This window comes from Lissotriton vulgaris, chromosome 1_1 (genome assembly GCF_964263255.1).
Source record: "Lissotriton vulgaris chromosome 1_1, aLisVul1.2, whole genome shotgun sequence".
Lineage (NCBI taxonomy): Eukaryota > Metazoa > Chordata > Amphibia > Caudata > Salamandridae > Lissotriton > Lissotriton vulgaris.
Genome location: NC_141685.1, coordinates 1,567,207,975 through 1,567,232,371, shown reverse-complemented (window position 1 = coordinate 1,567,232,371; position 24,397 = coordinate 1,567,207,975). Strand labels below are relative to the sequence as shown.

The 24,397-nt window shown below is 43.6% G+C and overlaps 1 protein-coding gene across 4 annotated transcripts in view; it reads left to right on the top strand.

Annotated features, from left to right (window-relative positions):
• The window catches only part of OSBPL8 (oxysterol binding protein like 8), a 1,216,063-nt gene that overhangs the window by 791,711 nt on the left and 399,955 nt on the right, over positions 1-24,397 (top strand). For 2 of the 4 annotated variants that reach the window (XM_086918074.1, XM_086918073.1), the window contains exon 2: positions 1,986-2,156. The exons of the other annotated variants lie outside the window; for them this stretch is intronic. In XM_086918074.1, the coding sequence (XP_086774200.1) occupies positions 2,012-2,156 (145 nt within the window). In that variant the 5' untranslated portion in view covers positions 1,986-2,011. The remainder of the gene's footprint in view (positions 1-1,985; positions 2,157-24,397) is intronic. 4 annotated transcript variants of the gene reach the window in all.

Genomic DNA, 24,397 nt, shown 5'->3' with positions numbered 1-24,397 from the left:
TCTAAGCAGTGGGGTCACGAAATGTTGAGTATAGTAAATGCACAGAATAGAGAAAAAATACACTAGTGTGACATCGAACAGCCTATACTGTTATTGTTAAGTCTTTGTAGTTCACTAAATGGTCCACTTACACCAGCTCCACCACAAACTCTACATAATAGAGGAACTAACCAGCTTAGTGGTACTAGTTGTTTTTAAAGACGGATGATAGGAATGCTGATTAGGCCTGTCTGGGCTTCTAACCATTCCTCCCCAGTCTATTATTCTGTGGATGCTCAACCTTCTGAGCAGTTTTATTGGCCCTGGTAGTTGAACTCTGTTTTGTCAGACATCCATAGGCAAAGTGGTAGGCTCCATGCCAGTGTCTGGCCTGGTTGATTTTTGTTTTGTACACCGAATGAAGCAAGCATTGACAAAGCCAATAGGCAAGGCTTGCATTTTGAGACCTGACTAAAATATTCAAAAGAGCTTGCTGAAGTGAAAAAAAGACCACTGTTTTCCATTCAAATAAAAATTCAGGTAAGAATTTTTAAATGTAATGATGAGATGTAAAATCCTCCCTGTGTATTGCGGTGCAAGTATTGCATACAAGGTAGAATGCTGCACCAAAACAGCCAGTAAAGTGGAGTGAGGGGAATACTAAGCTAAAGCCCACACTATTTCTACTTTAAAGATTTGATAACTATGAGTCTCCCATACAGCTGCCAGACCTAAAGCCCACTCTATGCATATTTTAAAGAAATGATAACAATAGATGTTCGCAGACAGCTGTGCAGTCATGCCACATCTAAAACTGCATTGTGTATCAGAGCAGTTCGAGCCCCCATTGCGAAATAAGGAAGTTGGTTAGGACAAGTTCCTGCGACCACAAAGAGGAATATTTATTCAACATATATTGAGTGTGGGTTGATTGAAATGGTGAAGATATACCATAAACATAGGAACATGATTATGCTATTCCAGTCCTTCAAGGGAGTCTGTTATTGACGCACAGCTGCGTGACTAGGTAGACTCTCTGGATTAGCTACATACACAATCCATGCAGGACGTGCACCAGGTACCCAAACTTTTCAGAGTTCACAGTCCAGCCACAATATTAGTGGAAGTCTTGCGGTCTAGAGCCTTATCAGCGCTCTTGCACCAAACGTCATGTGTGATGGTGCTTTATAGAGCTTATCCGGGGCGTCCTATCACACAGTTGCAGACTTGTACACATGTAGCACAGCATTGCAAACTCCGCTCCAACGGTTGAAATTAAGAAACTGTACTGCGGAAGTGAGCACAAATCAAACACGTCACCATAGCCATACTCTCTCAACGGGAAGTGGAACATTCTTCTTTCTGCCAACATCTCGTGTGTTTACAGTGGAAGGATTGCTAACACAAAGTGAGTGGGCAACGCTGATGAATTTTTATGTGGCATTTCTGTTCGTCTATCTGGCAGCTCCTAATAGTTGCTGAGCCAGACCTTTGGCCTCATAAACTGTGGGTTGAAGATCGGCATTTATTAAACAATGCACCACATCTCGACACTTAACTTTAGTGCACTTTGTTATAAAAACCCCATTCCTGTGACTTTTTTTTATTTTTAAATCGGTTAAATCTGAAAATTCACTTCTTTAGATGGTTCCGATCGTGCAATGCAGGCATTGAGCTTTGGATGAGCATTTGGAGAAGTTTACTGTAAATCTCATATGAGTCTGATGTTGGTGCCAGATATTCACTCACGACTAGACAAGAAGTGAAAAGACAATGATGTGCCAATTGACTGAGCCAAAGATGTTGAGGTAAAGAAGCGATTTCAGGTGAGCTGTTCATTAGGGAGCTACGGTGCAGGACAGCTTTCACCTACCTGTCCTCCCTTGACTGACTGCTTATTCAGGTGTGTCCCTTCGCGTGTGGGTGTTGGTGGGGGTAACACTGCTTGTCGGATAGAAGGCTTTTGCCCCATCTGCCTGTTATAACCAGACTTCTGACTTCACCAGCCAACCACTTTAGACCCACTCGGGCCATGAAGGAAGAGGGCCCCCTTCGCCGCAGGTTCTCCTCGTGTGCCGGCGTTACAACCATTGTTTATCCGTCTCGAGCTGATGGCCGAAAACTTGTCCGCAATGCTTCTTTTGGAGGATACAACGAGCTTTCGCCTCCTCTGCCAGGTTTGTTTTTCACTATTTTTTTTCCCTTCCCGCCTGTACCTGAGCTGCTACAAGATGCCTCGTATTTCTGGTTGTTAATTGAGAATTCGCATGTTAATAGTTAACTGTACATTTGTCCTGTTCTAAAAATGCCAATGGGTGTGTGTGGTACGAAGATATATTAATCTATTGTTTGAAAGTTATAGTTTTTCTCCAACAATATTTGAAAGAATAAACAATTTTCCATGACGTGATCTATTTTTATGGAACATTCCACCTTAGAAGATCTTCATGGTCTCACTAGATTTCATTTCAAGAGGCAGTAATCGTATTGTCAAAGCTGTTTATGAGGAGATGTATAGTTCATGAACCTTCTGTACAGCGAATATCTGAATGCAAAGCATGGGCAACTGATAAACGATAATTTTGCGTGAGTTCTCATATTCAGTCCATCTGAATGCTTTTGCAAGTGCAAATGGATAAAAGAGTACTACAAGTTAACTGTTTGTTGTTATAGCAAATTACTTTAGCAGGTGGTGGTTGCAAGTGCCTCTTCTATTTGCTGTTGGTGCAAGCAAGCATGGGAGAAATGTGACCATTTTAATTTGAATGACATTAAACAAACGCTTAGCAACCCCCATAGTAACCACTGCAAAATATGGAAATGATTGTGCACTTAGTGCAGTATTGCGTCTGCCCTACTGCTTACTATGTTATTAAATGTAGATTTCCCGTGCAGAGCTGCTGTTCGGTCAGTCTGAAATAGCATCTCCATCCCCAAATTCCTGTCTTGTTCGTGTGGTATAAGGCCGCCTGTGCTCTCCACCTCAACAATAATAGGTAATCACTTCAACCATTCATTTATCCCAGCTTCCTTGACCTGTCATGGTTAGAGAGCTTTCATGCATGCTTATGGGATACATTTATCAACGATACATGATTTTTGGCTTGTGATTTTGGCAACTACAAAGTCTTGATACAAATAAACGTTGGTAGCATTTTCAGCCCGTTTGTAAATCTTGGCAAGGCACCTATTCCCCAGTAATAATTTGTATCTTTTTGCAGCGTGGTATAATCTTATAAAATGTATGTTTGTTATTTCACTTATAGGTTTAAATCTTTTTATTATGGAGCATCACAAAAAAAGCCGGGGGGGGGGAATAATGTCGGGTCACTTAGGGTCTGCTAGATCTGATAATAGGTGCATTAAAATACGAAATCCCACCCCACAAATGTATTCCCATCCACCACCCAGATAGAGGAGAAGAGAGGAAAATAAGGGGAGGAGATACAGACAAAAAGCCACCCTCTGTCCCTCCCAGGTTCATTGCCTTTGAATGACGCTGCGTAGAGCGGTCGTCTTAGATAAAGTTGAGAGAACTTACATAGAGGAGTCCGGAGCAGTAAGGTGTAGAAGACGTAGGTACTTGGGACCGTACAACTCCCAAAACTCTGGAGGAGCTAGCAGGGCTAGAAAAGGTTGCCAAAGGTCACTGAAGGAGGAGCCTTTGCCAGCCAGGGTAAGACATTTTTTCCATGCCCAGCACGTGCCACAATTGCTGGTATCACCCTGTGTGTGCGAGAATTAGGGGTGGGGGGGGTTGTCTTCCTGTGTATCAGTATGTTCTGGATGGCTGTACCTACGGCGATGGCTATCTGTTTCGCTCTTATAGATTTAATGGGGTAGGAGAGCGAGTTTGGCACTCCCAGCAGTACGGATGCGGGAAACCTGGGGAGTTCAGTGTCCAAATATTTATTAACCTCGTCAAGTACATGCGTCCAGTAAGTCTGAATGTGTTCGCATTCCCATAAGAGGTGAACCAGCGAGCCCCTTTTTCCGCACCCTCTCCAGCAGTTGGGACTATGTGTAGGATCGGCCTGGTGAAGCCTCTTGGGGTGTTATACAAGTGGAATACAAGCTTGGTGAATGTTTCAGTCAGGCCTACGTGTGTCGCTGTGTGGCGCGCCCTGTGACCTGCACCTTCCCAATTCCTGGGGGTTAAGGTCTCGCCCCAGGTCTCTCTCCCATCGTGCCCGCCCGGCGTGATAAGTGTGAGTGTATCTGGATAAGAGCAGTTTATACAAGTCTGAGATCAGCTTCTTATTCAAGGGCCCGTGATAAGACATCGCTCGTAATGGGTGAGGAGCCGCGACGCCTGTTCTCTGTTATCAGGGTGCATGGCCCAGTGTCAGACCTGGAGATAGCGCATGTGTTCCGATTCGGGGAGGCCCTATTCGGCCCGGAGTTGCAAGAAGGAAACCATCTCGCCATTGTTAAATAGGAGGCCTAGAGCTTGGCAACCGGATTCTCTCCACCAGGGGTTAAAATCTGGATTATCGAAGAGGGAGGTGAGCGGGAAAGGGAAAGTGGTAAAGGCATGCCGTGTGTTTGTCCGGTCCCAAACTTTAAGGATGGTACGTGTCACTTGAGAGGCTCATAGGTTGGGTGGGCGATGAGGTTTTGGCAAAAAGGGAATTTTTATAAAAGATGTACCAGCAACTGCCTGGTCCTGAAAGAGCCAGTGCTTCTCAGATTCTGCTCTGCTCCCTTCAACCAGGTATTGAAGCTGCGTAGCGTTGTAGTAGAGCGGGAAGTCTGGGACACGGAGGCCTTCTTCGTGAGGCGGAAGGAAACTCACTAACCTATTCATTCTCCGTTTACGTCCCTACCAAATGAAGAGGGAGAGATCAGACTTCACATTTTGTAGCCATCTGGTGGGGGGTGGAAGGGGGAGTGTCTGGAAGAGGTACATCATTTTGGGGAGGATTGTCATTTTAGTAGCTGCGACTCGACCCAACCATGATATTGGGTAGTGTCTCCATCTCTGTAACGCAGAGCGAATGTGTGCGTGTAGGAGGGAGTAATTAACCTTTCTCATGGCCTGCAAAGTCTGGGCTAGTTGTATGCCAAGGTAGGGGACAGTCTCATCAGACCACTGCAGGGAATGGCTGGCCCGAAGGTCTGCCAGCACCGCAGGCGGCAGAGACCGGTTTAGTGCCGTGGATTTGACAGGTTGACTTTGAAGCCGGAGGCTCTTGCAAAAACCTCTAACTCCTCCCAAAAATTCCCCAAGGCGGTCGAGGGATTCGTGAGGGTGGCCAGCACGTCATCTGCATAGAGGCTTATAGTATGCGTGTCTCCTCCGAAGCGGATACCTGTAATCAGGGGATGGTCTCGAATCCTCTGGGCCAAGGGTTCCATGAGAGTGCGAAGAGCAGGGGCAACAAAGGGCACCCCTGTCTCGTACCCCTACTGTTATTTCACTTTTATACATATAATTTATGCAGCCAAAATTGTTTTCGTTTCCTCTACTATCGTGCAATGTTGCACTGCTCTTTCTGTAGTACTTCGCCTTACAATGTTTACTTAATCAATGGATTTATACAAAATCTTTATTGAAATAGTTTTTCTCAAATTGAAAAATCGGTGATACGAATTGTACTTCTTTCCTGTTTTCCAAGTTCTCAAAATGATTTCAAATATAGGCTAGCCTTAGTATAATAACTTGTCATTTTCCTCGGAATAATTGATATTGATTAAATCTATTGTATAATTTCTTTTAACACCATCATTTCCCAGGTTTGCGTTCTAAACTCTTGCATCATATTGCAGGGTCAAATTCTAAGCCCTTTTCGGCCATTTGTCTCTCTCTAATCTATCATCTGTTATCCCTCCCATAAGTATTCCAGCTGGGGGGATTCGAGGGAGGCACCAGGCGATTAAGGCCTTTATAGCCACCATCTGGATATGAACAGAAACCAAAAATCTCGGTTTCTTAACCGCATTTATATTACATCATTTATACCACAGTGTTGGTCATCAGCCATGTAGTGCTACCAGTTCCTTAATAGCGTGGATCTTTCAACGTTCCTATGCCTGTAGGTTCTACATCACCTCTGACTAACCACATAGTTTGAGTCACTTGAATTACGTGGCAAAGGAGATGGAAACTTTGTGGCAGGGTTGACAAAATTATGCCGCAGGTAGTGGCAAATTATGCAGCATAATGTGGATTATTATTTTGGCAGTATCACATCATTATTTTGTCCTTTAAAAAACTATTTATATTACATGGGCAGGTTTGTACCTCAGTTGCAGTATAACAGGATACAACTCTCAGTGGTTGAAAGATGACCAGTTCACCGTGGCAAATGTTCTGCCACTGAACCGATAGCAAGTTGGGGATTTTTTTAGTATCTTCTGACTTATTTGAGCTAAAAACAGATTTTTTTAATGACATTTGCTAATTATGTAGTAGATCATGTTGTATGTGGCAAATGAAGAAAATCCATAATTGTGAAGAAAACATAACTGCCACAGAATTGCATAGTGCCAGTGACCTTCCATACAGTTTATCAGGGCTTACAAATCAAGTTTGATCATCTGTCCTCTATAAGCAAATGGCAAAATGCAGGTAAATCACACCTTCTCGCTGATAACACTGATACAATAGGTGCAAAAGGGCAAATCTGGTTTAGCAGCGGTTTCTTCCCGGGGGTGCTTTAAAAAGATGAATTTTACAAGCGTCGTAGTTTCATGGACTTGCAGCAACATTTTAAAAATATCTCAAACAAATAAGAGAACTATATGCTCTCTAGATTGATTGTCCAGAATACATTGTTGGCAGCCTAAGCGAGACGCAGCAGGTAGTAAGAGGGTAAATATTTACTCTCGATGATTTTTTTCTCTTTTCTCAGTCACGGTGTAATGATGTGCGGCCCAAAGCTGTCTGCCAGAGTTCCTATAATCACTGCATAGCATATATTAGTCTTTAATGCAGGATCTTCATTTGATGCAGTATGCCAGTGGATGCTACCCTGTCCCTTTTACCCATTAGTGGACCTAAAGAGATTTTACTAATTATGCCACCCAAATGATGATACTCGGACATACCACAGAGCTGTAGAGCATCTCACTTAAGTCAATTATTTAACCACTGCCTGATAATATTGTCTTTGATTTTGGTATTCATTCTCATGGTATTGTGTTGAAGAGCGAAAGGAAGGACCCGAAGTTGATTCTAAGCACTGTATGAAATACCAATCACAACAAGTGGATTTTCAACCTCTCCGATGACTACTCCAAGGCAGCCATCTAATCCCCCTCCGTTTTTGGACCGGTCATCTAGGATTCTCAGCGCCAAGATGCTCCCTCCGGAGCGAACGTCGCGCTTTAGAAATACCATTACAAATTACAAATTACAAGTATTCGAAAATGGATCAGTTGGGTCTACATATTTCCGGTCTCTTCCTTTGTGACAACATATATTCTCGGGATCAGAAAGCGAATTTGAGACCTTCTGGCTGAGTAGTCAAATCTGGGTTCTGTAACCTTGTCCAGAGCTTGAGTTCTGTGAGTTTGTCAAATGCACCTCACACATCCACAAAGGCAAGAAATTGTGCAGTTTGGTAGTCTGCTGTTATTTGACATAACTAAGCATAACATTGTGGTTAACCTTCAACGTCTTAACCAGGTAGATGGAGTAGTGGAAATTAACTACAGGCTCTCTTGGAAGGATTTGTTTCTGAGACGATATGTTCAGACTTCTAGGGACGTTTTGGCACAGTGTTTTCAGTTATGCGTATAAGCTGTAAATAGAGTCCCACCTATTCTGCCGCCCTTTCACTCAGATTGTCCTCAAATAACCAAATTTCTTTAGTGTGTACAGGTGCATTCTTCCTCGCTCAATCAGGATTCAAAAAGCCAATGGCAATGTTGAGATGACAGTTTCATCCTATTCTTTCCGTTGTGTGGCTTCAAAAATAGACTTCTTTCAATATATAACACCAATTCAACATTGGCCTGCTCTTCGAATATCAAATGTAGATCTACCAGTTTGCTTGTTTTCTTTCAAATGAATACTTTGCATACCTTTCTTTCAAGAGCCTCTTAGATCCTTGACAATTCTCAATGTCCTATATGCTGTCCACGAGTCATTGATGTACGATGGTATCTTTACATAGCTCATCTGCAAGTTCATAACCACACTTGGCAAAGTCATGTTATTGGCCGGCTCTTTCAGTTGAAATTCAGTGACTCTCCCACCTTTAGTTATACAGTGGTTGCTAAAGTTAGTAGCTGGGCTTATTGAGTACTTGTCCTGATATTGGCTTTTTACCCATAAGATAATTCTGTTTATGGTACCCATGATCACTTTCATAGATATTCTTGAAAGGGTAAACTGCCACTACCGATCTACAGTACTACAACAAATTAGCCTGCTGAAGGTGTCCCATACTGTACCATCCACCTAGCTCATTCACTTAATATGCAACTTCATGCCCCTTTGAGATTAATTATTTTCTTTGCCATTGTATTGAGGCAACATACACTTTTTTACCATTTGGTAATTAGTGAGTGTACCGTCCGTGTGTTTTTACGTTGGGGAGAGCGGATGAGTATTTTGTGTGTGTACACACACGTACACACAACACACATGCACGTAAACGCACACACACACACACACACACACACACACACACACACCATTAAGTGTGGGGAGGAGTCTTGAGTGTGCCATGATCCCTCCCCCCCCCCCCCCCCCCCTCAACAATGATTTTAAATGAAATATTATCCTTTGCATATATGGTTTATGGTAAGGCATTTGTGATGATTACATGTTTTAACAAATGGTATTTAACCGAAACCGGGATAAAAAAGGTGTTCAATTTATGTAGTATGGTAAACTTACCTTAAAGAGATCTTGTGACAATTAGGAGAGTTGTTTCCCTGAGTAAAGTAATTTTACATGCAATCTGTGAGACAAACAATGTTTTTTCCCATGCAAGTTTTAATTTTACTGTACTTTGTTAAAGTTTGAAAATGTGTATATTAGTGTTAAGTGTTATTGCTTCGCATTTATTTTCACTGCAATGGCTTATATAGCCCCACTCTGGATTGCCCCTTGTAAAGCACTCCATTGTTTGTTATCTGAATCCAGGCTTTAGAAATACTAGACTATAGTATAGACACTGAGAACAAAAGGTTAAAGTGACGTTCTAGTTGGCTGTTGAAATAAGCTAAAAAATACTGGTTACAACCCAAAAAACTCTGAAATTCAACAGTTATACTTCACTTAGCTAACTACAGCTTTCACCCCCGTCATGTGCTGCGTATGACCTACACTACTTTATTTGTGACATGTTAAATGATATCATTGCTGACGTCACTGACCTCTCAAATGACATAATTGATAACATCTCTGATAACAAAATACGTTTGTGACACCTGTGGATAATTTTCTATTTACCTTAATTGGATTGCCCTCTTAAAGATCACATGGCCTCCGTTTTAAGTCAAGAGGTTGATAGGTCTACATTTCTCACTGTAAAGACACCTTCTGTCAGGTCATATGGGACATTGCTACATAGTCCAGTAAAAGAAACTACTTTAGAGGCATATGCACCCCTACTTTCTACATTGTTCAATCATCTGCAGTGCCTAAAAATCTTTAGTGAAGTTCTGGAAATAAACGTGCTCAGTTTACCAAATGTTTCTATATCACTGTATGACAACTATTTAACATGGGCACGTGCCTAGATATCTGTTTGTGGTTAATGTATTGTAAACATCAGTTTTTGCCTTTCTCACAGATTTGTTTTAGAGCAGACTTTGGCTTTTAAGTTACAACCCGCTACTCCTCTGCCACTCACATTAGTGCACTATGTTGTCATCACAGATGTCATCATTGTTATTTGGGATGTTATCAGTGATGCCATTAGAGATGTCATCAATTATGTCATTTAGCATGTTACGAGTGAGATAATGTGAGATCATATTCTGTGTAGGGCGGGTCGCAAGTTTTACTTAGCTCACTAAACTAATACTTGGAGATTTCAGAGGTGTTTTGTTTTTAAACAGTAGATTGTACCTTATTTCAATACCTAACTATAGGAGCACTTTAACATTTTGTTTTTTTCAGTGAATTTCTATGGTTTTTCTAACATGTTTAGATCTCATTAGCAAACTTAACATTAATGTTGCTTTAACCTTTGTCTTTGTCAGTGAACATATATGTATTTGTCTACCCAAATGTTACTATTTTAAAGTTAGGGTGCTGTTATGCAACGGAGTGGATGGGTGGGCGGCATAAACATATGGAGATATGGGATTGTTATACGTATGCAGACGTCTCTCTAACTATTTTTCACACCTTTAAAATACACTATGCCTCAGATAACTAAAAAGCCACACCTACCTTTACATTTTAAGTCTCTGGTTTCATGCCTGCATTAACATTTCAATGCTCGTTTACTTCAGCCTGGTTTTTAGGGAAGGCTTTACATTCAACAGTTTCTAATACAACAAAAAAGAATGGTGTTCAGGAGTGCCTCACTTCTTCTTGGATACAAAATGTTAGTGCTGTAGTTGTTTATTGGAACTCTGTAGTGATGCTGCTGTTGATTAGCAGAGTTAAATGGCAGTTTGCTGCTGTTGGAAGGACACTTTTCACTCTACATGTCCTAATGTTTTACTGAAAAGGATGAGGTAGATATTTGAGAACTCAGAATATTTGTTAATTTTAGCTTTTGGAGCACTAACCTTAATTTCTATGATATAAAGGATATCCACATTTTGTTCATATTAAAGGAAATGTTTCAGCTTTTATAGCTTTGATTCCATCAAGATGGCTTCAGGTGTGTCATACGTCTGTCATGAATACAGAATGTTAGCACTAGAGTTGTTCATTAGAACACTATAGGAAGCTGCAGTAGAATACTGGGCAATCAAGACTTGCTGCTATTGGAAGAACATTTTACTTAGTATGTTGGACTTTTTTCTCACAAGGCTGAGGAAGGTAGTGCGAACTTATGGAAAATTTACTCTCATTGTAGCTTCTGGAGCACCTTCCATAACCTGTGTGAGAAAACCCATTAGAGAAAATAGGTTTCTTTCAAAAATTGTTTAACAGAAACCAGACCCAGCAGATGGCCTATGTTTTTCATAGGGAAAAATCATCACCTTAGAAGACCATCTGTTATCACCCTTTATATTTGCTCTTTTTTGTGACCCTCAAAACCTGGCATTAGCTAAAATGATGCTTGAAGGGGAACATGTTCTGTGCCCTTTAATGGCATGTTTTACATGTTGTGGCCAGCAAATCAAGAGCGGTGAGCCCCCCCCACCTCCCCAGATCCAGCAGGTGGCCCATATTTTTCATCGGGAAAAATAATCACCTTATCACCCTTTATATTGGCTCTTTTTGTGACCCTCAAAACCTGCCATTAGCTAAAATGACTTAATGCCATGTTGTCCATGTTGTGGCCAGCAAATCAAGGGTAGTGAATTCCTCTCCCCCTCTTCCCCCCCCCTCTCCCCCCCCTCCCCCCCCCCCCTCTCCCCTCCCCCCCTCGTCAGTGCAAATCTTTCTAGAAAGGAGGTGCAGTGGATAAACCTTTTGGTGGATAATTTTGTGAATATTCGCCAAATGGTGCCAAGTTATTAATGAAATAAATTCTGTTCCTTTTGAAACTGACCTAACTTTAACTACACAGTCTTGACCGTCACTATGTAATGGTAATATAGTGTATGAAATAGGCTACATGCATACAAATATGAAAAGAAGAAATATATATATAGAAATAAAAACAAAACACACACATAAACAAGTACGTGTTTGCTTAGAGAGTGTCCCAAATGAAAACGAATACAATTCTGAAAATTAAAAATGTTGAGAGGATAAAAGTCATAAAAACATAATTTGATCATAATAATAAACTACCTAGAAGTAGGATGTTATTGACATTTTTTGGGGGGGTAAAGAGATTTTGGCAGAATGTTTCATGAGCAGTTTAAAAAAAAATGTTATAGCATTGTGCACGACTGGCAGCTTCCAAGTAAACCTTGTTTAAGGGTGCTGAATAGCATCCTCAGTTACTTTACTTGTGCGTGCCCTCCATCAAGTATAATAATGCCTAAATACCAGACTTTTGCCCACATGGCGCACTCTTGTGTAATGCCTGGTTGCCAGAGGTTTGCCCTTGCTTATTGTTGAAAAACAATTGTGAAAGAGTAGGAGCTTTATGGTACAATTTTACTAAGAAGTGTAATAATACAAAAGAAAAAAACGATTAGTGTGCAGAAGCTGCTGGCTCTGGTAGAACAGTAAGATTTGAATACATGAATACGACCCTGGATGTTTGTAAAAGGTCTTTGAACTAAAAATAGGATTTTCCAATGCCAAAACCCACGCAGCACAAAGTCAAACATTCATAAACGTACAATAAAGGGCTGTTCAGCAGCAAAATGTACACAAAGAAGAGAAAATTCTCAAATATTTATACTTACTAGATAACCAGCACTGCAGTGAACGTCCGACACTTTTGAAATTGTGCATATGAGGATTCAGTGACTGCCTGTAAGTGGTCTGGAGGTTTTAAAAAAAGGACATTCATTTATCAAACTAATGATTTTAGCACTAGAAATGCAGTACAGTGCAGTTTCTGGTGTTAAAATCGGATGAGGGACAAGTATTGGAAAATATAGGTGTATGAGTACATATAATGAGTGAGTACATGTATGAGTGACTATATAGAACTGTTGGTGAATGAGTGAATGTGTATGTAGATGTTGGAGTTACTGATTAGGTTGTTCTAACTGGTATTGGTATCCATTTTTTTGAAAATGTTAGTTTCTATTTTTGAATGTGTGTATCAAAGGTTATATTAGGGTGAGAGGAGGTCTGCCACTCTTTCACAAGGATGATGTCATGAGTGATGTCATTTGTGTATATATATATATATATATATATATATATATACGGAGCAACTGGCAACCAAGGATAGCTGCTGGGCCGTCTTTTTTTTTTTTTTTTTTAAATGACCTCGAAGGATGGGAACGCAATGAAGATGTGGGTGAAGCATAAAAGACTGGATGGGGGACCTGTAGTTGTCAGAGTGGAAGAATAATTTTTAAAACATTTAAAAAAACAAGGAGTAGGAAACAGGGACAGGGTGGGGGAGGAGGTAACAATACGGACCACATGGTGTGCTGGTGTTGCACAAAAAGCATTACATGAGGAAGTGAACAATGGGGGTGGGGGCGGGAGAAAAGAGCAAAACAGAGCACGCAGGGATTTTGGAAGGATGAAGCATCACACGAGGGAGAGATCCTGAAAACACATTCCCTCTCAAGAAGTGCTTAAGAAAAAAAGTAGCGTCCTAAACGTGAGTAGTGGAAGAGTAAAAGTCACCCAATCAAAGTATGGCAAACAGGCTATGCTCCAGGGGTGGGAAAACACAAGAAGAGGAAGTCAAGTCCTCAGATAAGAAGCATGCAAACAAGAGTGACAAAGCCAACCAATAGTGTGCTGTGGGTGGCTCTACTCTGCACACCACCGAAAACCGAAATAAAGGCGTTTTCAAGAGCAGGAGAAGTTAAACGTATGGTTTGCGCCACCTTGGTCACGGTCACATCAGTCGTGTTATATGTTAATAGGAAAACCCCTTTCTTTGGAAAGAGATGGGGCTCCATACAGAACCTGCAGACATTGTGGAGGGGACAGGTTACAAACTCCCCATGCCAGTGTGGGTTTCAGATGCATTTGGCCGCCTTTCAGCTAACCGATGTAGCAGGATTGTCCTGCTGTCTGAGGGAAGCTGAACTGTGTCCAGGACATGCGTTGGTAATGTGGTGTGAGCTCTGAGTTGCCCGGTTCATTGTCCGCTTCAGTTGTAATCTGCAGTCAGCTGTGTTTGAAATAGAGCTGGATAACCCCGCTTACTGTATGAGGGTTACAGAAGTTGTCATGAAATGAACCATGCTTAGTGCGCCTGTGTCTGCTTCAAGTATAGTCTGTAGCCTCGCCTGCATCAGGTGACGCAGGAACGCCAGGATTCAATGGCTGAAGGTGGGGTATCCCCAGGTGCTGTAGGAGACAGATGCTGCATGCTTTGAATTCTGAAGGAGTGAGCATGCACTCTGATGAAGGCTTTCTTCTACAAACAGTGGACGCACTAAGCACCAATTGTGCAACTGAGCTCTCTGAATCGATTCTTTCTGATGTAAATCAAACGTTTATCCCCGTTGTTCGCCTGCCTCATTTCATCAACTCACTGTGCAGTTGTTTTTTTTTCTTTTCATCTTCCAGGTCTTGCAGTGCTGTCTCCAGGTACTGTGATTCCACAGTCATTTCATTCCCTTTATGAGCAGCCCTTGCCATGTGCCTTCTGCTTGTAATCCAGTGTTTAGCAACTCCACCAAAGCATTTGCCTGTCTGTGACATTACTTTTAGTCCCGTTTCCTTTTAGTCCTTGTATGACTTTTTGCCTAGTGCTTTTAGTACAAATGTGCGGTACACAGTACTTGTAAAGGCCTTTTAGTATAAAAATTAGGCAAACCCTAGGCAGTATTGTCTGATGGATATTGCACCCCTTTGGATGGGGTCAGTTGTGTTTCTTAATCCACATTACTTTCCACAAGCGTCTTCTTTGGCATCCCCAACTTTGTTTGTTTTCCCTTCAAAAGCATTTCAGTCTTTGAATGACCTGGAATTTTGCCAGTGGAGAAAATTGGGTGAGTAATACTTTTCCTCGTGCACACCCAGATAATAGTATGTTTTTTCAAAATGTCTAGATGCAGTGATAGTTAATTGTTCCACCTATTCAAGGTAATGTGTAGTGAAACCTAGAACTAGATGCTTTGTTTCTTATTTTATTCGTTCTTGTGGGTAATCCTATTCGGTGTACCTTGTCAATTCATTTTACAGCTTCTAAGCTTGTAGACTTGTAATTGTGCAGCAAACGTCGTATTTCTCATTGCATAACTTATGACTGGATGGCGCTTACAAATGCCATAGCTGAAATTATCTTGCAGTTTATAGGACTACCAGATTGTGCAGGTTCCCCGCGAGGCATTTTCCCGCTATTGTCGAAGTTAAATTTAGCTACATTTCAGTCTTTCGGGCTTATCCCTTCTCTTCATCACTCCTCCCAGGCAGGGGACCAGGCTTTAATGTGCCTTGTGCATCTTTCAACCCTGCTGCTCCACAAGCCTGGACAAAGCATGGTACTGGATCAAGGAGGGAAGTATGGTCCTTCTCCAGCCATGTTCCGGCCTCTGATGCTGCAGATCTACAGTCTGGGAGAGACACAGGCACGAAAAATAGGGTGAGACCAGCAAAGGTTGGCAGTCATGACATTTACCGACTGTCGCTACTGCTGCGAACATCCCACAAATACTCGGGGTTTGCCCTTAACAGAGCAGGAACAGAACTGGCCGTGGCACTGATGGGCTTTGAACAGAGTGTGTGTGCGTGTGTGAAAATGTGTGTGTAAATATATTTGTCTCGACATGAAAAGATTGCCGTCAGCATGTAATAGCTAGGTGTGAGGTCCAGAATTCAAATAAAAATTACTCCTCCCAAGCATAACAGCCAGTCTGTTTATAATGCGAAAATCCGCATCAAACTGACCCAGTGCGCTCTGGTGTAAAGCTTTAATCAAGACTTTGTGCCAAAACGCATCGTGTCTGATGCTGATTTTCACATTATAAATTTACTGGCATTTATGCTGGGAAGTACATTTTTTTCTTCACGAAACTGTGAAGGAGTAATTTTTATTTGAATTTTGGTCTCCCCCAGCAAATGCATTATGTATCGTGCCCTATGCCTTCGTATACTCGGGTCCACTCTCCCCCCTGCCTTGCCGGACTCCATTTGTAACAATATACTTTGATGTTCTTAAGCTGTTTGCAATTTTCCAGCTCATCACTGATTTGCACTTTAAAACGATCACCAGTCCGAGGTCCACCTGTTTACTGGTGACCTTTCCGCTCTTGGATTTGGAAAGAGGAAATGGAGGCATGTGGTAGGTGGTGCTCTAAGTTTTTGACTGTTATTCCGGTCATTTTTTATAACATTTTCCCAGTAATGTGTTAGCCTGCTACAGTTCCAAAACAAGTGAAGGTAAACTGCATCTTTCATTCTGCAACTTGGGCAAGTGGCCTGGGTGTCTTCAAAGTTTCGGTTTATCCACTTGGGCGTGAGGTAGACTCTGGGTATATATTTAAAGGGTGCCACCTTGAATCTAGTGTTTCTGGATACGCTTGCTGCTTTTAATAGTATTCATGCCCAGTTTTTGCCCCTTGAATGTTTGCGTATTTACACCCCCCCCCCCCCCCCCCCGATGTATCCTTTAGTTTTTTCTGCTAACTCTTGGTCTGGTCTAAAAGTGCTTGGATTACAATAAATCCTGCTCTGTATCACCTATTTATTGTACATTGTGTTCTAGTCCCTTATGCATTGGTGGTCTGTTTCTTCCAGCTTAGCATTCTGTCCGAATTCCATCGCTGACCTACTCCTTATAACAGGGGCCTTCAGTTATCTCATAATACCAGATTAGGTCTCGAAAGTCCCTAAGTGTCTCCTCCCCCCTCATAAAACTATCCACTTGCGTCTATACCATTCTGTACCCATGCTTGCAGTCTACTCCAGTTTACCACATGGTGTAGGGCCTACAAGCCTTTTAGTGGCACTACAGGGGAGTAGGGCACCTGTGTTTCCATTCTTTGTAAGCTACCAGCCCATCAGTGCTGAATGTGTCCGTAGCTAATTTGGCAATTTCTTTGTCTTCTTCCTGGATTAATCAGAATAAAATCTGGTGTTGTGGACTTTTCTGCAACGTGACTGAAATTAAACCACATTCTCACTACTGAAAAGCATATTGGTACTCACTCACATATCGTGCCGATGTTACCTACCACTCCCGAGTGTCCCACACTCCACCAATGTAGATGGACCTGGGGATTTATAGCAATGCACTCCTCTATCGAAGGCCAGTGTTTTTCATCAGATCTTGGAATAACCGAGCACCTGGTTATTATCACTTCAGTGTCATTTAGAGGATGTTATTGCATTACTGGTTGATGTGCACTTTACACAAAAAATTGTTTTATGCCACAAGAAGAAACAGTTTAGATACCTTGTTTATCAGGAATTAAACACATTGGATGCAGTACGTTGAGTGTATGGCAAATAAGGCAAAGCAGGGAAGATAAAGGGGACGAAACTGAAACCCAGGAAGAGTAATAGGACAGTGACAAGGTAAAAGTGAAAGGAGCATCATGTTGGAAGTGAGTATTACCGACAGCACCCCACCTAGCAGTACATTTACATAAAAGCCTGGTGCTCATGCCTAATGAGGGCGTAAAGAGAATGCAGCGTCCTTTTCCCAAGTTGTGCTTTTCAGGCGTCTTATGTCCCAGATTCCCCAATTGCTGCTTCTGCTGGGCATCTGTGGGTTAATCTGTGTTTTTCTAGACAGAGTGTGGAAACACTTGCCTCTTAGGAAAAAGAATGAAAGGTCTGTGTGCTGTGTAAGTGTTTGAGTACAATTTCGGCAGTTATGTTACCCAATACTAACAGGTTCATGTTGAAAGGTCTGGTTTCATGTAGCAGAAGGCAGTTACAGTGCAGATTCTCAGATCTCGGCTCCAGCCCCCAACCTAGCCCTGTACTCTTGGCTCTAAATTGATTTGACAAGTGGGCCTTGAAGAATATTGTGACGAGACGCACGATTGGATATTATAGGCCAATGCTGGTCTTTGCAACAAAAATTGAAAGGCCTAATCTGTCCAAAATATGTGGAGAATGTCTTAGAAAGGCAAGTTAAAAAAAATTGTAATGTTAGTTTTTTATGTCACTGAAAAAGAGTAGCGGAGAGCATATAAAATAGAGCTTGAAGGAACTTAAAGCACTCATAAGTCGAAGGGGGGGGGGGTTGCTTGCAATAAATCTAACCACTTACAATCGCTAGGATAACATTCCAACCCATCATTCTTTTGCCCACTAGGGCACTTCAGTTAGTACCCAGCCATATGCAAATTAGTTTTAACCCTGCTCCCATTAGAACAGTCGAGCCCAAACTACCAGCTTGGGTCCTCCCTGAACCAGAACACGAGCAACCCAAGACCAGTTTCACCCTGATTATGGCCCGTCAGTAGTATAGTGAGCAAGAAACAGCCTCAGTAGCAAAACTATCAGCAAAACATCTGTCCCTGGCAACATCAGGCAACACCACATGCTCAGTGAGGAAGGAGAATATGGCGGTCGGCTAAGCGGCAGGTCGCAGGAGCGCTTACATTCTGAATCACATGCTAGGGTTTCTGTGTATAGTCGGAGAAGACTTCGCGGGGAAATTTTCATGAAGTGGAACTGAAGAAAATAGACTTTTCTCTGTACCTTGTGTTTGGAAGTGGTGTTTGAAATCTCCCCATGTGCTTCTTCTGTGTCAGCGTCTCTTGCGTGGCTGGCACTACTCTGGGCGCGTGCTTGCTGGAAGCAGATGCTGAGCTCTGTAGGAGGGCAGCATCGGAGGTCAGGCGGGGCCACCTAGCCACATCAAGGATCTCTTACCAGGGTCTGGTTGGCAGAGGTAACACAAGCAGGCTTAAAGTGGAGTCCTTGACTGAGCTGCTCCTCAGAGCTTACGAGCAAAGGCCCCAAGAAAGGGCGGTGGGAAGCCCCAACCATATCATTTAGCTCTGGAAGGGCTTACAAATTGCGAGCCAGGGATACCCTCCGTATTGGAGATATGGAGATAGTAGGACATTTAAACTAGCCCAAAAAGGGGAAGGGGAGGCTTTTATCAGGGGGTAGAAGTAGGATACATCCGTTGAAGCACAACAAGGGAAGCTTAGTGCAGTGCATTGTGAGCCCACTCCCCATAAGAATAATAATCCTGAGGACTTAATAAGAAAAGCTGTATCAAACACTGCTGGACCCAAGAACGCGTTGTTTGCACATGTCATATTAGGTAGACAATGGGAAGCTTGCTACTGATGGTTTGGAATTACAACACAGGGTGCCTACTTCTAATAAACGCAAGAGATGTGTGGACCAAAAGGATTAGCAGAGGCAGAAAATTAAACCTTAGGGGAGATCCTTTTTTAGGGTGTTATAACAATCAAGCAGAAACTGCATTGTCAGTTGGATGCTTCTGCCTTAAATGATCTGAATAAAGGTGCCCACCAAGAAGTTTGGAACTCAAGAATTAGCGGCACAAATGCAGCAGTGCCCCAACTTTTTGGGGTCATGGTAAAAAGCAATACCAGTGACAGCGTGAAAGTTATGACCTTCAATAGATAGCAACTATTAACAGATGTGATTGACATGAGGGGGGCTGTTGGATTTGGCTAAAGTCTGTTTTCCGGTAGATCTATTGCTTATTGCAGTAACGTTTCTAGGCATGCCCCCATAGCATCCCATGGTCAGCATCCAAGAAAAGTAAAGAAAGAGCTGATAATGGTCTCTGGGACTTTCCACATTTAGACTCCAGAAAAATTCAGTTAGATCAAACACCCCCCCCCCCCCCCCCCCCCCCCTCCACAGTGGAAAACACATTGCTGTCGCCCGAAATTAAATCTGGATTTGCTATATCTGAAGAAAATCTGAAAGATATTTAAGGAACATGCAACGTTCTAGGGAAAAATTTGACTCCTTAGTAAAAAAGATCTAGGTCTTGGAAAAGACAGTTATTGAGCTTAAAGAATTGGTAGCGTAGAGTAAAAAGAAGATTCTGAATATGAAACCGAAGGAAAGTGAACTTTTTGAAAAGCTGGAGATGCTGGAAAACCACTCCAGAAGAAATAACCTGAGGATCCTAAATATCCCTGAGGGTACAGAGGGGGAGGCTTTGCAAACTTTTGTGATGGAATTGTTAAAATCAGTATTCCTCCTAGATTACACCACAGTTGACGTAGTCGGCGATATCCACATAGTCCAACAAGATCCTTTTAAGAGAAAACCTCTGAAGATATTAGTGAACCTTCTAACATATTTGATTATGGAGCAGAAATTGACAAAAGCTTTAAAATTTAAATCCTTAACAGCAAGGGGATTACATTTCAAAATCAGGTCAGATATCTCCGTATAACACTAGAGGGACCATAGGAATTAGAAAAATAGATAGATAAGCTAGAAAAAGTGGACTCAACTGAAGTTTCCAGCACACTGAAAGTAATGCTTGACAATAAAATGTACAAACTAAGAGTAGAAGGATGCAGATGAACTTATTAACAGTTTCAAATGCACAAGTCAGCTTCAACATTTAAACAGAGGCAAGCTAGAGTAGACCCATGCTCAGATACACTAGGACATGGGTTTATTAAGACTTGCTTGCGGCTTCTGCTTGTCTGCCAACAATCTGCTTATTATCTAGCCTACTCACTTGAGTTCCCTTAGTCATTCCTGGGCTAGCTCCAAAGAACAGTTGTCTTGTTCATAAACTCTTTGGGAGGGTTCTCCGCGAGAGGGAAGGGAGGGCCAAGAGGAAAGAAGAGCACTGGGTGGGGAGCATTAAGGGAAAAGAAATTCCCAGAAGCATTATATATACCTCAGTGTATCAATAGAGCAAAAGTTATGTTAGTTTTTCTAAACACAAATATACATGGGAGCAGAAGGAAGAGTTGGAGAAGCTTTAATACAAATATTGTTGTGGAACTTAAATGGGCTGTTCACAAACAATAGACAAATAATTTTACAATATTGAAGATACTTCCAAGCACAAAGTATCTCGCAGGAAACACATTTACCATGTAAAGAATATTTTGAACATATAAAGCCTCAAAAATGGCATCAGCAAATGGTTTGTACAACTCAATATGGTTGCATTGAGGAAGAGACTATTCTAGTAAAAATAACATCCAAGCTGCTATCACTGAATATGTCACAGATATTACAGGACGGTGGATAATATCTACTATATGAATTTAGGATAAAAGCTACTCATTAGAAGGATACTCACTCGAGCAGAGTGGTCGCTCCCAGTGTCCCCTGCCGGCACCTGGTATTGTTGGACCTGCATTTCCTTTTGAATTACTTGTGAATATTTGAAATTGCCCGCGTTTAGCCTGCTGCTCGCCGCTATTGCTACATTTACATATTAGTCATCTGTGTATCTGAAATTGCCCGCGTTTAGCCTGCTGCTCGCCGCTATTGCCACATTTCATATTAGTCATCTGTGTATCTGAATTGGCCCGCGTTTAGCCTGCTGCTCGCCGCTATTGCTGCATTTGCTTTTTGGTCATTTTGCATATTGGTCGGTTTGCGCGTCTGCTCTCCCCCCTCCGCCTCCATTTTCTTTATTTGTTGTTTTCGACCTCGTGGACCCGCCCCGCCTCCCAGCTGAGACGCCCTCCCACTGGATAGAACAACGCTCTCCTCCCTAAGGGCGCCGTGACTCACTCCTCTCACTCGAGCAGAGTGGTCGCTCCCAGTGTCCCCTGCCGGCACCTGGTATTGTTGGACCTGCATTTCCTTTTGAATTACTTGTGAATATTTGAAATTGCCCGCGTTTAGCCTGCTGCTCGCCGCTATTGCTACATTTACATATTAGTCATCTGTGTATCTGAAATTGCCCGCGTTTAGCCTGCTGCTCGCTGCTATTGCCACATTTCATATTAGTCATCTGTGTATCTGAATTGGCCCGCGTTTAGCCTGTTGCTCGCCGCTATTGCTGCATTTGCTTTTTGGTCATTTTGCATATTGGTCGGTTTGCGCGTCTGCTCTCCCCCCTCCGCCTCCATTTTGTTTATTTGTTGTTTTCGACCTCGTGGACCCGCCCCGCCTCCCAGCTGAGACGCCCTCGCCCCTCCCCCCGTCCATTTATGGCCAATGCCCCCACGCGCAGCGTCCACGCGCTACGTGCACGCCGAAGGTGCGCCAAAGGTAAGCCCGTCTACGCCCGTCCGCGCCTGGACCGCGCCCAGCGCCAGACCCCCTGCCCCTCGCGCTCCCCAGCCCTCCCGCATTACCTATGATGCCGCCTCCCTCCTAGCCCTGAACCCCGGCCGCGCCCCCAACTGCGTCCAAGCCGCTCCTGGACACACCCATGGACCATTCTCCTGCTACTCCTGCAAATTCATCGGCACCGACAACACCTCCGCTACGACCACTCCACAGATTCCCGACCCCAACCACCTTCAATGCATCCTTCTCAACACCCGATCGGTGCACAGGCACGCCATTGACCTTTGGAACTTACTAGACTCCTTCTCTCCAGACGTCGCCTTCCTAACAGAAACATGGATGAACGCTTCCTCCGCACCAGACATCACCATTGCCATCCCTGAAGACTACAAGATCACCCGCAAAGACCGTACCACCCACACAGGAGGAGGAATCGCTATCGTTCATAAGAAATCTATCCGCATCTCAACCAGCTCTGACGCCAACCTCGCCAACTCCGAACACCTCCACTTCCAAATCCACATCGACCCCAAAACAACACTCAGAGGCACTCTCCTCTACAGACCACCAGGACCCCGCGCAAAATTCAGTGAAGACATCACGAACTTCATCACCCCACACGCGCTCCCCTCCAAAGACTACATCCTCCTGGGAGACCTCAACTTTCACCTCGAAAAGATCAACGACCGCAACACCGCCACCCTCTTAGACAACCTCGCCAACCTCGGACTTAAACAACTAGTCACTTCCCCCACCCACATCGCAGGCCACACACTCGACCCCATCTTCTCATCCAGCAATCATGTCTCTTTCAGCCACACTACGGATCTCCTATGGACCGACCACAGCTGCGTTCACTTCACCTACAACAAGCCGAAACCCATCAACCACTCCCAACCTACCCTTCAAAGAAACTGGAACATAATCACCACGGACCAAATCTCCACATCGCTCCTTCGAAACTCCCCAGCCTTCTCTTCTAACGCCAACGAAGCCGCCGCCAACTTCTCCCTATGGTTATCCAACACCGCCGACACATTAGCCCCACTGAAAAAACGTCAAAGCAAACCTGGCAGCAAGAAAGCCTCTTGGTTCAACGATGATCTCAAGAAGTCCAAGAAACTCTGCCGCTCCCTTGAAAAGGCCTGGAAAAAAGACCCAACCTCCTGCACCAAGGACGCCTTCAAAAGCGCCACCCGCACTCACCACCAACTAATCCGAAAAGCCAAGAAAACAGCATTCAAGGATCGAATTGACAACAACGCCCACAACAGCAAGGAACTTTTCAACATCGTCAAGGAATTTTCCAATCCCTCGGCCAACTCCAACGACATCACCCCTTCTCAAACCCTCTGCGACTCCCTAGCCTCATTCTTCCACAACAAGATTGCAGACATCCACAACAGCTTTGACAACCAACCCGGAAACCAACCCACCCCACCATCTGCTGACCATCTTCCCCCCGCGAACACCCTTAACGCCTGGAACCCAATCTCCACTGAGGACACCATCCGCCTGATGAACTCCATCCATTCAGGATCCCCCACAGACCCATGCCCTCACCACATCTTCAACAAAGCAGACTCCGTCATAGCACCGCACCTCCGAGACGTCATCAACTCTTCCTTCCACTCCGCTACCTTCCCAGAAAGCTGGAAACACGCTGAACTCACCGCCCTTCTGAAAAAACCAACAGCCGACCCCACCGAACTCAAAAATTACCGCCCCATCTCGCTTCTTCCATTCCCGGCCAAAGTCATCGAGAAAGCCGTCAACAACCAGCTCGCCGCCTTCCTCGAAGCCAACAAATCCCTCGACCCCTCACAATCTGGCTTCCGAGCAAAACACAGCACTGAGACCGCCCTCATCGCAGCAACAGACGACATTCGAACTCTACTGGACAATGGAGACACAGTCGCCCTCATCCTCCTCGACCTCTCTGCAGCATTCGATACAGTCTGCCACAGCACCCTTCTACAACGCCTCAATAACATCGGAATCCAAGGAAAAGCACTTGAATGGATCACCTCATTCCTCACCGGAAGAACCCAGAGAGTCCGCCTTCCTCCATTCAAGTCAGAAGCCTCTGAACTCATATGCGGAGTACCTCAAGGATCCTCACTCAGCCCCACCCTCTTCAACGTATACATGAGCCCCCTCGCGGCCATCGCACGCCAACACAACCTCAACATCATCTCCTACGCGGACGACACTCAACTGATCCTCTCTCTCACCAACGACCCCAGCACCGCCAAAACTAACCTACACGAAGGAATGAAAGAAGTTGCCGAATGGATGAAACAAAGCCGTCTAAAACTGAACTCAGACAAAACAGAAGTCCTCATCTTAGGTACATCCCCCTCTGCTTGGGACGACTCCTGGTGGCCGGAAGCCCTCGGAAAAGCACCCATCCCGACAGACCACGCACGGAACCTTGGCGTCATCCTGGACTCTTCACTCTCAATGAACAGACAAGTCAGCGCCGTATCCTCTTCCTGCTTCAACATTCTTCGCATGCTCAGAAAAACATTTCGCTGGATCCCCTCCGAAACAAGGAAAACAGTCACCCACGCTCTG